Raw genomic sequence first — 15784 nt, 5'->3', positions numbered from 1 at the left:
GTCTGTAAGTACTCTTGGAACTCAAGAGTGGCAAATCCAATTTTTAAAGTTGCGGTTGAAAGGGTCTGTACCAGTTACAGCATTCCTGTATAACAATCATTCACTATAAAAGGATTTTTATGTTATTTTTATAATATATGATCTCTATAATAGCACTTAACTATAACATCCAAAAAATATCGGAATAAGCGCGTAGAAAGTTTTGACTTCATATATAAGATTCGACCAATGCACTGGTTCTGCCAAACTAGTTGGATCTGCAACTGGCACAACAGGAGAAGAAATTGATTTGTAGTCTAACCAAGAATAATTCTGTGTTTAATCAACCATACATAGTAAACAAAATTGAAACATGAAGAAGAATTGAGATTGATTTTGATGTAATGGTTTTTCACTTCAAACTTTCAATGTACTGATGATACAACAATGATGATACACAGGTTATAGGGGGGTCAGATTTATTCCATGTATTGTTGGTTAATCATAGATCTGAAACATCTCTTCCTTCCTCTTCATGTAATATTCTTCTACATGGCTTTACCCATCATTGGACAAGATTCTTTTTTTCCATCTGTCTCCAGGTAAAGCTTCTTGGCCCTGTGGCCATAGCACCCTTTTCAAGATCAGGCATTCCATAGCATGATATGAAGAAATCAACCTCTCATTTCCCTCTGATCTCTGCTTTTTCTTCCATAAACTTGTTGACTTCATCTTCTCTTCTAATTACACAACTTGACAGTGCAGGCAACAGCTTGAGCCCAGTATTTTAGCCTTGCTTTCACATCTTCAGGATCATCACCTGAGGTAAGAAAAAATGCCTTGAGAAAGTACAAGGTGGAGTACTATGTTCAAGAAAGAACAAGAATTGAGCAACAAATTGAGAGATTTCATAGATATATGCAAGACCCAAAATCTATCTAGGTACTCCAAGAAAGAAACAGACACCAAAAACAGGATCTTTTTTTGTTTCAGTTTCCATTTTGGGATTCTGAGGAGAGGGTGTTCCGGAAACAGCCTCTATGTCTGATTAAGGATAGAGGTAAGGTATGCGTATACACTACCCTCCCCAAACTTTGGGATTCTAAGGTATGTTGTTGTTTAGTTTCCAGTTTGGGATTAGTCCTTTTGTTCCAGAAAAATACTATGATCAGGCCGCAGATAAAGTTAAAAGGAACAAAAGATTCCTGAATCCAATACCAAAGACTACCTTTTTCTTTATAAAAATTGAAACTTTTTCATCTCGTAATTCCAATATATGCTTCTCAATCTAACTAGACAACAACAGACCCTTTGCCAATTCCTATTATATACACATAATTCTGAACAAATAAAAAATTCCAAATACTAGGAAAAAAGGGAACTGAAATTTAAAGGGGTTTTTCCAAAAAGAAGATAGAAACTCACCAGGACTAGAGATCTTCCAATTAGCAACATGACCAGATCCAGAAGAAGCAGTATCAGACATAGAATCAGGACACTTCTGATGTTCATCAATGTACTTTTGGCTCATTGAATAACAAAGTTCAAGAGCTGGTAAAGTATTACAAAGCTCAGGAATTTCCTCATAACTGAACCCAAAACCAAGATCCAAACACCCCTTTAACTCCTCCAAATCATCATCTGTTAAACTCTTTGTCCTCCCTAATTCATCTTCATCTGAATTTTCTACATACCCTTCAAGAAAAACTTGGTTTTTCTTCTTCTTATTACTTCTACTATTAAGCCATATTGGCTCCTCAATATTCTTGAACCAACCATTTTGTGGGATATTATTGGTATTTTCATCATCTTCTTGAATCATCCAAGAAACTTCTTCCTCCATTTGATCTTCCTCAAATTTAGATGATGGCTCAATACCATTATCATGGAAAAAGCTTTCATATGACCTAGATCTTGAAGATGTTAAATGAGAGAAAGTTTCCATTTTTCTTTTTTCAGTCTTTTTTCTCTCTGTAAAGAGTAATGATATGTGAAGGAAGACTCAGCTTATAAAGAAGACTCAATAATGGCCAGCTGTTTATGGGGTGGATGCACATAGGTCATTATGTACATACTACATGAAATTATAGACCAATATGCACATGCACATCACTTCAACATTATTTTGTCTAGAGTATATTAGTTTAGACTATACTTTATTAATTAGCTATATTATTATTTGTTGGGCTCTTTTTTTTGTAAAAAATGAAGACTATAATTTCCTAGTAACTGGTAAGTTTGTATAGAAATGACATCAGGTAGCCACTCTATTAAGCTGCTATTGAGGAATTAGCTAGTTTGTCTTTAATTTCAGTTTTTTTATTTGATTTTTCGAGAACAAAAATATTTTAAATTGTTCTAAAGTTAAGATTTTTAGTTTATAATTTCAAGAGAAAATAAATAATGGCTATTCTCTAAATAGCTTTCCCGAGAATGACTATTTGTGCGCTTGCCTATAAGTTTGTTGTATTTAAGAAGAAGATTTTGGAATTTATTATCTAATTATTTTTTGCAATCCAAATTAGAAAATGTATAATTACCTGTTAAATCTGTTCTATTAATTAATAATCCCTGCATTTATTTCTTAATTATTGCACAGAATCAATCATTAAAATTTTCTTTAAAAGATTTGCATAAATTATTGCGTGAATTATAGATTATGTAATCTGATATCTTTTCTAAACCAAGTAGGTACTAACTAGTCCCTCCATTTTATTTTATGTGAAGGAATTTATAATATGAGGATTAAAACTCTAAATTTTCAATATGAATTCATGCATAATTTCTTAATTTACATGCGGAAAGTTTTCTTAAAAAGTACCGGAAGTAGCAATAATATAATTTTTTTTTAAAATAACATTTGAAAGTCGTAATTAATTAAACAAATTATGGACTTCCCAAAGAATAGTAGTGTCACATCAAATGAAATAAGTGGAATAAAAATTTAACTTGGACAAGTAAAGTGAAAAAGCTAACAAATTAATTAGCTTCTTTACTTATTTGAAAAGTATTTGAGTAAGTTGAAAATTAAAAGATTGTTCTTTTCTTAGTGTTGGTTGAATTTTTCAAAAAAAAGCCTTTTGAATCAAACGCCACCTCAAGTAATCCCTTTCCTTGTTTCAACTCTTAATAAAATCATTAAATAATGAGATCTCAAAAACTTTTAAGTAGGACATTAAGTTAATTTCACATTAAATATATGATTACTAAAATAAGAGGTGTTTAGGTGGTCCATAGGAAAATGGCCAGCTGTGCAATAACAAGAAAGTGACAGAATTAAAATTTGAGGACACGTTGGTGATAATTGATGGACCACAAGACCTAAATGCTGGTGCCTTACTTTTGTATACTTTTTTGCATAGAATATGGTTGAGTTGTGGGGCCCGAGAAGAAAAGGACGTGAATGGGACCCACCCACGTTTACACGTTAGGGCCGGATTAAATTTGAATTCGTTTCGAGAAGTTTCACGTTTGGGATAAAGCGCCTCTCTAACACAAGAGACTCCATATTCAGGAGCTCGAACAGAAACCTTTGGTTAAGGATGAAAGAGTACTTCTCACTCCATCGTACATTGTTGTGATTTACGGACACCAATCAATTTGTGGTACTACCTGTTTTGATTCTTTGGTTTTGTGTGGTAACATTGCTTACATTTGTATTATCTCTTTTATTATAGGTTTGGTGGTAGTAGATGCTCTCCCATAGGAATTGTCAGACTCCCAATTAGTCTGGAAAAAGTATTACAGTAGTAATCCATTTTGTTTAGATATGAACTTATTTGGAAACTAGCAGTAGAAGGGAATAGAGGAAAGGAAAAAGAGAATTTTTGCATGTTCATGGTTTGGTTTGACAAAAGAAAAGAGCAAGAATTTTGTGGAGTACTGTGCTACTAAGTAGCAGAGTCAGAATTTTTATTAAGAGATATTAAAAATTAAATAAGTAAATACATGAATAAGTTAAGGTGATTCAATACATAGTATATATACATAAAAAATAACTTTTACTTATTTAAATAGTATAATTTTCCATTGAAGAAATATCAATTGACACCCCTTGCAGCTATATGGTTATGATAGTGATATTGTATGGTGGGAGTCTCCCACACACAAGTAGGTGTAGGCAAAAAATGAATACACGATTTAAATTTGATGGTTCGGTTAATAAAACTTTTAACATTGAATTCATTGTACGTTTAATATTATGAATTCAAATATAATACAAGAATAATTAAAATTTTAGTGATCTTTTACATGTTCTTGGCCGAAATATTGGATTTGAATAGATTTGTTATTGAAGTTGTATGTGCCCCTAGTATGAGTTTAATTTTTATTGTTCCCTTCCCCCTTCGGTTGGCTCTAATTAGATTGAAGGATGATCTACGCGGTATGCCCATTGAAAATATCAATTAACATCATATATAATTAAAATATTTATTTTACTCTGTATACCTATTTTATAAAATTATTTTACCATGTATAATTATTGTATTCTAAAATATAATACTGTATATTCCAAATTAGAATATTTTGATATATTTAGTTTGAATATTGTATTCCATATTAAAAATTATTGTATATTTGCATTGGATACTATATTCCAAATTAAAACGTTGTAGTATATTTGGTTTGGATACTGTACTCCAAATTAGAATAGTGTAGTATGTTTTGTTAGAATATTATGGTATGTTTACTTTGGATATTGTATTCTGTTAGCGGACACGTAAAAGAAAGAACACAAGATTTAACGTGGTTCGGATCAAAATAATCCTACGTCCACCAGAGAACAATTGCCCTTTTAATATTAACAAAGGAAGGAGAGATTTCCCAATTACACTTAAGAGAATTTCTCTCTTAACTCTCTACTCACTACAATGTATTGTATTATTTTGGGATGATTTCTACAAGTGAAGGAGTGCATCTATTTATAGAGGTAAAGACCTCCTCTTGATGTCATTGGTGACATCAAACTACCTCCTCTTGATGTCATGGGTGACATCAAAGGAGGAAGTTTCCTCCTAGCATCCACACCAACTCTTTCCACCAACTCTTCCAATTGGCATGCCATTGTTGACTAAACATAAACCAACATTTTCAGCATGCCATTGTTAACTAAACATAAACCAACATTTTCAATCTCCACCTTGGTTTGCGTTTCGAGCGTGTGAACAACTCTGGCCAAAACTTCTAAGCTTACTGGGCAACCCCGTTGTAAGAAACAAAAAGAATCAAACCATTGTTGAACATACCACCTCCACCTAGCAACTGTTCTCTTCGGAGTTGCATCAGTTGATGCACACCCCCGCCAAGTCCTTGCAGTGTGCAAACTTAGCGAGCGGGACTATCTTGGTCAACATGTCTGCAGCATTATCGTCTGTGATAACCTTCACGACCTTGATAGTTCCCTCATCAATAATATCTCGAATAAAATGAAATCTGACATCAATGTGTTTAGTGCGCTCATGAAATCTCTGATTTTTCATTAGATGAATAGCACTCTGACTATTACATCTAAGAGTTGATTCCAGCTGAACCAAACTCAATTCCGCTACTAAACTTTTCAACCAGATAGCTTCCTTTACCGCCTCCGCTGCTGCCATGTATTCTGCTTCTGTCGTAGACAAAGCGACAATCGACTGCAAAGTCGACTTCCAACTGACGGCACTTCCAACGAGCGTAAAGATGTATCCAATTGTGGACCTTCTTCTGTCAAGATCTCCTGCATAGTCAGAATCCACATAACCGAGAATTGAAATACCTGTACCACTTTTTCGAAAGGTAAGACCAACACCAGAAGCTCCTTTGAGATATCTCAATATCCACTTGACAGCTTCTCAATGCCTCTTTCCTGGGTTGGACATGTATCTACTTACCACACTTACAGATTGAGCAATATCTGGACGTGTGCATACCATAGCATACATAATACTACCAACTGCACTGGCATAAGGAATCTTTGACATATGCTCCACCTCATCCTCGGACTGAGGCATTTGTGACTCTGAAAGTTTAAAATGAGGAGCTAATGGTGTACTTACAGGCTTGCACGTTTGCATATTGAATCTTTCGAGAACCCTTTCAATATACCTCTTCTGAGAAAGATGTACAACATCGTCTTCTCTTGAAATCTCCATACCAAGGATTTTCTTTGCAGCTCCTAAATCCTTCATGTCAAATTCCTTACTCAATAGTTTCTTCAAAGCATTTATCTCTGTAATGTTGTTAGCAGCAATAAGCATATCATCAACATACAACAGTAAATAAATCATTGAGTTACCAGACATCTTCTTGTGATACACACAACTATCAAATGCACTCCTTGAGAATTCATGTGTAGTCATGAATGCATCAAACCTCTTGTACCACTGTCTAGGGGATTGCTTCAAACCATACAAAGACTTCTTTAGTTGGCATACGTGATCTTCTTTTCCCTCAGCTAGGAAACCTTCAGGTTGATCCATATAGATTGTCTCTTCTAGATCACCGTGTAAGAAAGTAGTTTTGACATCAAGCTGTTGAAGCTCCAAGTCAAATTGTGCAACCAATGCTAGTAGCACGCGAATTGAGCTATGCTTCACGACCGGAGAGAAAATCTCATTGTAGTCAATTCCCTCCTTTTGGCTGAAACCTTTTGCAACCAATCTCGCCTTGAACCTAGCATCTTCCACTTCAGGAATTCCCTCTTTCTTTCGGTAGACCCACTTGCATCCAACTGTCCTCTTCCCCTTTTGTCTTTTCACTAAGACCCATGTCTGATTCTTGTGAAGAGACTCCATCTCTTCAGTCATGGCTAACCGCCATTGTGCGGCATCCTTGCAAGAAGTTGCTTCAATATACGAGGAGGGCTCCAGATCTTTAATCTCTTCTTATGCAGCTACGAACGCATATGCAATCAAGTTTGCTTGATTTATAAGGCGTTCCGGTTCTCGTGTCTGCCTCTTCTCCCTCCCTTCGCAATTGTGTATGGTTCATTGACAACAAGTTCTTCAACGCCTACATCTTCTGACTCATCTTTAACCTGAGTCTCTTGATCCTTTTCCTTGGCAAGCTCCACCGGAAGCTCCACCTGCTCGTTGTTCTTGTTTCCTGAAAACTCCACGGAAACTTTACGGGGATCAAGTATAGAGGATTCATCGAAGGTGACATCTCTACTAACTATAAATTTGAGGAAAGACAAACACCAAAGTTTGTACCCTTTTACTCCATCCACATACCCTACGAATATGGCCTTCTTAGCCCTTGGTTCAAGCTTTCCTTCATTAACGTGATAATAAGCTGGACACCCAAATACTCGTAAGTATGAATAGTTAGAGGGTTCACCTGACCATACCTCATTCGGAGTCTTAAAGTCAATTGCCGATGCTGGAGATCGATTGACAATATGAGCAGCAGTGTGAACTGCTTCAGCCCAAAATACTTTGGACATTTTGGCTTGTAGGAGCATACAATGAGCCTTTTCAAGAAGAGTTCTGTTCATTCTCTCGGCAACTCCATTCTGCTGTGGGGTATGCCTGACAGTCCTATGTCTTGAGATCCCATGAACCTTGCAGAATTCATTAAACTCTTCATTGCAAAACTCCAAGCCATTGTCTGTGCGAAGATACTTGATTTTCCGCTCCATTTGATTTTCAACCAAAATCTTCCACTCTTTACATGCTTCAAAAGCATCACTTTTTGCCTTCAAAAAATACACCTAAACCTTTCGTGAGAAATCATCAATAAAAATGAGAAGATACTTCTTTCCGCCCTTCGATGGAAGTTTAGAAGGACCCCATAAATTTGAATGGATGTAGTCTAGCACTCCTCTTGTCTTGTGTTTGCCAGTGCTGAAGCTGACCTTCTTCTGCTTCCCTAGAATGCAGTGCTCACAGAAGTCAAGCGTGCTGATCTTCTCACCTTCCAAAAGTTTACGATTGCTCAACATCTCCAGTCCACGTGCGCTCATATGACAGTCTCATGTGCCATAATCTTGCCTTGTCATCATTAGATAACTGCACTGTAGATGCATTTGCAGAGCCAACAATGGTGCTTCCGGCCAATGTGTAAAGGCCGTTCTCCAGCTTGCCTTTCAGCATGACTAAAGAACCTTTAGTCACCTTCATAGTTCCTGCTTCGCTCATGTACCTGTAGCCTTGTTCATCCAGAGTACCCAAGGAGATCAAATTCTTCTTCAGATCAGGAACATGACGGACTTGTGTAATAGTCCTCACGATTCCATCATGGCAGCGAACCCGAACTGAGCCAATGCCAACTATTGCACAAGTTGCATTATTGCCCATTACTACGGTTCCTCCACTTTTCTCGTAGCTGCTAAACCAGTCTTTTCGGAACGTCATATGCAGAGTACAAGCAGAGTCTAACACCCATTTGTTTTCATAACTACTATTATTATTACACTATGTTGTTAGTACATAATCATTATCAAAATTATGTACCTGTTCAACTGTAGATGCACTCGCCTTTTCCTTGGACTTTGACATTGGGCAATCTCGTTCAAAGTGCCCCTTCTTGCCACAACCCCAACACTCTGTATTCTTCTTGTTTACACGAGACTTTGATCTGTGCTTTGATTTGGTCTTTCCCTGTTGGCTAGTCCGGCCTCTTACAAAGAGGCCACTTGCCTGGTCATCTCTATCTCCTTCAATGTGCCTCCGCACATCACTAGAGTTAAGTGTCTGCCGCACTTGCTCAAGCTTGATAGGCTCCTTGCTATACATTATTGAATTCTCAAGATCACGATATTCTGAAGTCAATGAAAATAGCAAAGCACATGCAAGCGTCTCCTCCTCCCTTTTAATTCCTGCAATCTGTAAGTCCATGACAAGTTTATTAAACGCATCTAAATGATCTTGTAACGAAGTACCTGACCCCATCTTAAATGTGTGAAGACGCCGTTGTAACAACATTCTTGTTGTCACTGATCGGTCTTGGTATAGCCCTTCTAGCTTTTCCCACAACTGTTTGGTCGTCTCTTCGGTACCCGTACTCACTTCACAAAGCACGTTAGGTGCAAGAGATAGTTGGATTGCACTCAATGCATCCCCTTCAATCTTCTCCTTGTCGGGAGCTGATATATCCGTAGGATACTTTCCGTCAATAGCATGGATTGAACCTTCCCTCCGCAGTAACGCCATCATCTGGATCTTCCAGATATTGAAGTTGTTGCGTCCATTGAATCTATCAATTTCAAACTTCATGGAACTCATATTTGCTTGTTCTTTCTCCTTGGATCGTTAAAGAATCCTGTCGCTCTGATACCAATTGTTAGCGGAAATGTAAAAGAAAGAACACAAGATTTAACGTGGTTCGGATCAAAATAATCCTACGTCCACCAGAGAACAATTGCCCTTTTAATATTAACAAAGGAAGGGAGATTTCCCAATTACACTTAAGAGAATTTCTCTCTTAACTCTCTACTTACTACAATGTATTGTATTATTTTGGGATGATTTCTACAAGTGAAGGAGTGCATCTATTTATAGAGGTAAAGACCTCCTCTTGATGTCATTGGTGACATCAAACTACCTCCTCTTGATGTCATGGGTGACATCAAAGGAGGAAGTTTCCTCCTAGCATCCACACCAACTCTTCCAATTGGCATGCCATTGTTGACTAAACATAAACCAACATTTTCAGCATGCCATTGTTAACTAAACATAAACCAACATTTTCATATTCTTCATTAGAATATTAAGCTAGGTTTGGATTTTTCAAATTAGAATATTGTGGTATCTTTAGCTTGAATAATATATTCCAAATTAAAACATTATGGTCTGTTTAGTTAGAATATTGTATTCCAAATTAGTATGTATGGTAAATTAGGTTTGGATTGTATTCCAAAGTAGAATATTATGATATGTTTTAGAATGTATGGAGGTATAGCGTGTAATATTTTTGGGATATTTGATGTAATTTCAAAATTTAGGTATATCATGAAAGTGAGTTTTATAAACGGGTATATCATGTAACTTCCCCTGGATTGAATGAACAATTGTGTGAAATTAAAAAAATAGCCAGATTTACATGTGGTAATTGAAAAATAGCCACAGTTTTAAAAGTAATCAAAATTTAGCCACTTTTCATGTAAAAATAAATTTGAACGAAAATATTGTTCAAAATCCGGAAAAAATTCCAGCATAATATACCGGAGTTCGAATTTTTTACATATGAACTTCTAGCATAATATACTGGAGTTCGAATCGTTTACATGTGAACTTCCAACATAATGTACTAGAGTTCCAGCATAATATGCTGGAAATTCATACAGAGGTGGTCCAATCTCCAGTATATTATGCTGGAACCTTTTGTGTTGCAGTAAAATAGTGACTATTATTCAATGACTTTGCAAATGATGGCTATTTTTTAATTCTTAGTCCGAAAACTGGCTAGCCCGTGCTATTTGCTGTGTCAAAAACAGGAAAGAATCGAAGGGTTTGATTCGTCTTTGAAAAAAGCTACTAATTATTCCACTATATATATTTTCTTTCTATATCGTGCTGTTTTTTCTAAATCTTTTTATCAATTCTTTACTAAATTAATGACAGACATTGAATAATTTTTCGGATAGTGCTTTTCGCATTTATGCCATCATAATAGATTGCTTAGTATTTAAATTATATATTTCCCGAAGCATTTAAATTGTCAGGCTTCTCAACGACTTGAATCATTTATTTTTTTGTAACGTTATAAACATTAAATAAAACCCATAGTCTTAATGGTATTATTCGATTATCAATAAATTGTGAAGTAAACACACCAAAAAACTAACCGTTTGAATTTTGATAAATCGTTGTTGTTCACTCCTTTTCTGTGCATATATTGCATGTTGTTACTTAAGGTGTAAATCGTTCAATTTTTTATTGTCTGATGATAATAAGCCAAAGTTATTATAACCTACAAAGTTCAACTGAAATATAAGTTGCAATATTTCTTTTTATATTTAATTAATGACATTTGCTTTCATTAGAATGATAATGAGTTGGGAACATGTGTGGTTCCTAATGAGGATAAAAAAGCATATAAACTTTTCTATCCAAAGGACCTATAAATCGCTTTCAAAAAGTTTTGAGGATAAACTTTTCTATGGTTTTTTCATGTGAAATTAAACATATCCAAATATAAGGCTTCTGTCTTTTGTACCTCGTCAGAGATGCATGTGGGTCTTCTTCACTTTGGCAAGATTAGATTTATATGGGGTAGATATATAAACAAAAAATTAAAAAAAAAAAACAGAAAAGCTAATAGAATTATTTGGTAAGCAATGATTATGTTTTCAGATATGAGTTTGAAACTTAGGAGTTTAAAGTGCAGGCATTTAAAACTTATGAGTTTAAAATTTTAGTCCTTCTAAGTCACTGAAATTTAAATTAATAGTAATTTATACATATTTAATTGATTTCTTAAAATAAATATAAATTTGGACCAAAATTCCGTCAAACCCTGATCTTTATTTTTATATAATTAACCATCAAATATCCAAAATTTACTGACCCGACTAAAAAGAAAAACGCTTCATACCAATGGCTTTTTCTTTCATAGAGCTCGAACCCAAAATCTCAAATTAAATATGGAGAGATCTCATCCATCACACCGCGCTCCTTGATAGTCATTTCACTGATCAATAGAGTAATGACTGAGAAAACTTCTTCAAATAACGAATATAAGTTGCTAAAATTAATTTGTAAGGTTTTGATTTTAATATGTTTTCATGAATACATGTACAGATTAATTACTTTAATTAATACGATTTCTTTTTATCATTCTTTTTATAACGACAGGTGACTAGTGATACATCATTCTATATCAGGAAAAGCAAGAAATTAAAAAGAACATCTTAATATAATATAACAAAACGATTTCTCAGATATAGTCAATGCAGAAGAGTAATATAGTAATATAGTTTCAGAAAAGTACTCAACCAGTGGAGAACGTTAACTGTCCATGCATGGGTTTCTTGCTATTGCAGTTTGCATAGACCCTCCTACTTCATGCAGTGCAGGTAAAGACTTATTGTTTCCTCTTATTTACCAGCTAGCGGATCGGAAAGATTTGTATGAAATATTCTACTACTGCCTAAGCTTTCCGATCAACCAATCCCGTATTTCAGTGTTAGGAAGGCCCTCCCCCATGCCCCAAGGTCAAAAATGATACAATAATAACTGAGTTCACAATTAAATATTTTATATATTTAGTGAATTTCTTAATAGAAATCCGGCGTCAAAGCAAATTATAGGGTTCCCAAGAATCCATGCACAATGCTCTAGATCCGTCATTGCTACAAAAATTTTCCCTTTTCTGGGGCCTACTGCATATATGAATCCAATACCTACACAAAATTGTGATACACAAAAGGGGTCGATTGGTTTGAATTTTAGGAGATATACTCTACACATAAAAATCAGCATATTTTTTTAGTACAATATTTAGTTGATATTTAAGTAGTTATAATTTTTACATATAAATCAGCATTGATTAATACAACGTTTAGCTGCTATTCTTCATAAAAAATACTTTGGGCTAATATATACTAATACATGAATTAAAACAATAAAATATCCAAACTAACCCTCATATAATAGTATGAACATTATGTTTAAAAATTAAGCAATACTTTTGATTTATAGAATATATACTAATATGTAATATATCAAATTAAACAATCAACGAGAAATAGTTTCTACATATACTATCATTGTATTACTAACCGTATATTACAATTTTGACATTACAAATTCTCGCATTATATAAATATTAAAACAAGAAAGTTACCATATATAATTGACATTATGGTTATGCCAAGTAGCAAGCTAATAAATGTCAATAATATATGGTAACTTTATTCTATATTTGACTATTATATATATCTAAAATTTGAATTAAAAGATAATTTTGAATTTATAGATAAAGTTTTAAAATTCGAATTTAAATTAAAAATAAAAGTTATCTTTTTTATCATGTTATCATAGTTAATTCGGTTAATGATCATATGCAATCATGTTAGGAACTTTTGTTATTTTTCTAATTATTTAAATACTACTTCGCCTCTAGAAAAAAAAACTACTCCATATAACTATAAAACTCTTTCACATTTAAAACCCTATAAGTATAGTTCTTTGAAACACTGTAACGAGATTTGAATAAAAAGAATTTCTTTTAAAATAAATGTAATATATAGCGTACACGTCTATGTTTATCCAAATAACTAAAAGGAGTTTACAAAACCAAATAAAAGTTTACTTACATATATAAAAAAGTAACCATACATGCTGGAGAAAGAAACATCACAAAATCAGTCAATATTAAAAAAAAATTATTTTTTTTTCTTCTTGAAGAATATTTGTTTGAAGAGTCAATTTGCATAAATGGACATAAAACAAATAACAAAACTTTGGTTATAAAATTGCTATCATTAATTTCAATTTAGCACATTCAAGGAATTAAAGGGTATAAGCTGAAACTCCTTTATTTAGCTGTAGTCAAGCCAATATTGAAAGGGTATAATATTTTTTTCGTTGAAGAATATTAGTTTTGAATCATTAGATTATGTGAAATATTTTTTTTTAAACTCAACAAGAGAGAAATTGGTTTCTAATTGATAGTTTCTATGGCGACTTTTTAAGTGTAACAAAGAGTATATAAAAAAATTTGTATGACGTGAAATATTTTTTTTTTAAATATAAACAAATTATTTCGAAAAAAATCTTTGGTTTTTTTACTTCAAAGATAATAAAAAGATATGATATTTTTCAACATTAGTAGAGAGTTTTAAAATTATTATAATAGAAGTTATATCATGGATAAACTCAAAAAACCGAAATCTTATGGAATATTTACATAATATCCGGTCATATTTATTATTTACTTTTTATAGCTAATATAAATAGATGATAGATAGACAACGCACGATTAGACACATATTATATATGGATTATATATAAATTACACGTCATTCAATTTTTTAGTTTAAGCGGTTGGGTGAGCACCTATTTAGGCTGATTAGATAAAGCCAAAAGAAAAATATGAAATAATTTCAACCTAAGACTAAAAATATAATTAAAGATTATATGTAGACAATTTTTATTAAAACTCATCATTTTATAGTGAAATAATTAAATTTTTTGTAACAAAAGAAAGAATGGCATAAAAAATAAGATAAAAGAAAATAAATATTGAAAAAAATATTAGAAAGATCTAAAAAACAGAAATAAAAGATGACAACAAATTTCTTCTTATGTTTCATCATTGTTGAGTATAAAAAATTTGAAAGTTAATCTCATTGATTTCATATATAATTTTTTTTCAACTCAAATACATAGATTATAAGATAAGGATATCTTTGAATATTTTTTTTAATTTACATTATGTGTCGTTTTTAAAAAATCACTATTACTAACAAACTGATATGATATTCGAATTTGAATTGGAATGCAATTTGAGTAGTTTGCATTGAGGTTAAACCAAGTATGATGTCGAAAAATAAACTACTTGGCAATTTTAAGATAATATATCCAATATTTTATAATAATAATCAACTAATTTAACATTTAGTGATTCAGAGAATAAAATTTTTGTATATGTAGGGTACTAAAAATTCAAATTTTGGGGCTAGAGATATCGATAAACTTAAAGTGGAGTCATACTGAAATAAATCTGGCCAAAGAATCATTTAAATTTTTAGATAGCCAATTAAAGTGAATTTTAAATTAAGAATAATATCTTCACTTGCATCATTACAAAGATAATCATTATTATAATATACATAAAGTTTTAGAAATTAAAATTTCAAAATAGAAATATATTTTGAAAGATAATATCATACCAAATAAGAGTTCAAGTCTTAGTATAAGAGTCACGCCGTAATCAAAGAATCGTTTATATCGTGTCAACCTTTGTGCTTTGCCATAAATATGAGTTATTATTTCACTTTGTGGCTATTTTTATGTTCCAATGACACCTATGAGAATAGTGCAAAAATAAAATTATCACTACGAGAATTGAGAAAATATTTGTCTTTTTTCATGTAGTGTTTCTTAATTAATATCTGACAATTATCTATAACTGTTTAGAAGGTTTAAATATTAAGGTTATTTACATATAATTCAAATAACTCAGATATTTAACATGATGAATGTCAAATATCAAAATAGAATAAAAAAAATTCACTAGCTAAAGAATTTTTTATATTTTTAGATAGCCAACTAAAATGAGTTTTGAATTAAGAATAATAATATCAATTACATTATTATAAAAATAATCATTATTGAAAAATAAAGTTTTAGAAACTGAAATTTTAAGAAAGAAATATTTTTAAGAGATATCAACACACCAAATAAAAGTAAAATGTAGTAAAAGAGTTAAGTCTTATCCAAAGAGTCATTCATTATCTCAATATTTGATTGTTTTGCCATAAATATGAGTTATTATTTTGCTTCGTGACAATTTTTAAGATCCAATGACACCGGCAAGAATGATATCAGAAAAAAAAATAGAAGAAATGGTTAATTTTTTTCATGTAGTTAATATCCAATGATTATCTATATTTCTGAGAAAGTGTAAACTTTAAGATTATTTACATACAATCCAAATAACTTAAATATTTGACATGATTAGTGTCCGCGCATCCGCACGGGTACTAATACTAGTAAATTATTTAAACCAAAAAACTCATGACCGCATAAAGTCTCGGACCCTCCCCGTAAGCAAGTTAATCGTGACCATCAGAAGTATATGACTTATTTTTTTTCCAAAATGTAAAGATTCTGCATATTTTAATTCACATAACTCATAGCATAGTCTGTATGGGTCCAAA

The 15784-nt window shown here is 32.6% G+C and overlaps 1 protein-coding gene across 1 annotated transcript; it reads right to left on the bottom strand.

The window, feature by feature from the left end:
• Positions 1-373: 373 nt before the first annotated feature.
• Positions 374-2015, bottom strand: LOC107779286 (uncharacterized). The gene is made up of 2 exons (XM_016599678.2): positions 1405-2015; positions 374-799 (listed from the first exon to the last, which is right to left on the bottom strand). Exons 1-2 carry the CDS (start codon positions 1922-1924, stop codon positions 720-722), a joined length of 600 nt encoding a protein of 199 aa, XP_016455164.1. The 5' UTR covers positions 1925-2015; the 3' UTR covers positions 374-719.
• Positions 2016-15784: the final 13769 nt, after the last annotated feature.

The sequence above is a fragment of the Nicotiana tabacum genome, chromosome 8, assembly GCF_000715075.1.
Source record: "Nicotiana tabacum cultivar K326 chromosome 8, ASM71507v2, whole genome shotgun sequence".
NCBI classification, from domain to species: Eukaryota; Viridiplantae; Streptophyta; class Magnoliopsida; order Solanales; family Solanaceae; genus Nicotiana; species Nicotiana tabacum.
This window is presented reverse-complemented; position numbering and strand designations above follow the sequence as displayed.

Bases quoted from the DNA above. Each gene is read 5' to 3' on its own strand.
- LOC107779286 (XM_016599678.2), bottom strand. From the start codon at position 1,924: ATGGAAACTTTCTCTCATTTAACATCTTCAAGATCTAGGTCATATGAA. The intron at 800-1,404 runs GTGAGTTTCTAT...TTCTTACCTCAG, and splicing joins TTGGAAGATCTCTAGTCCTG to GTGATGATCCTGAAGATGTG.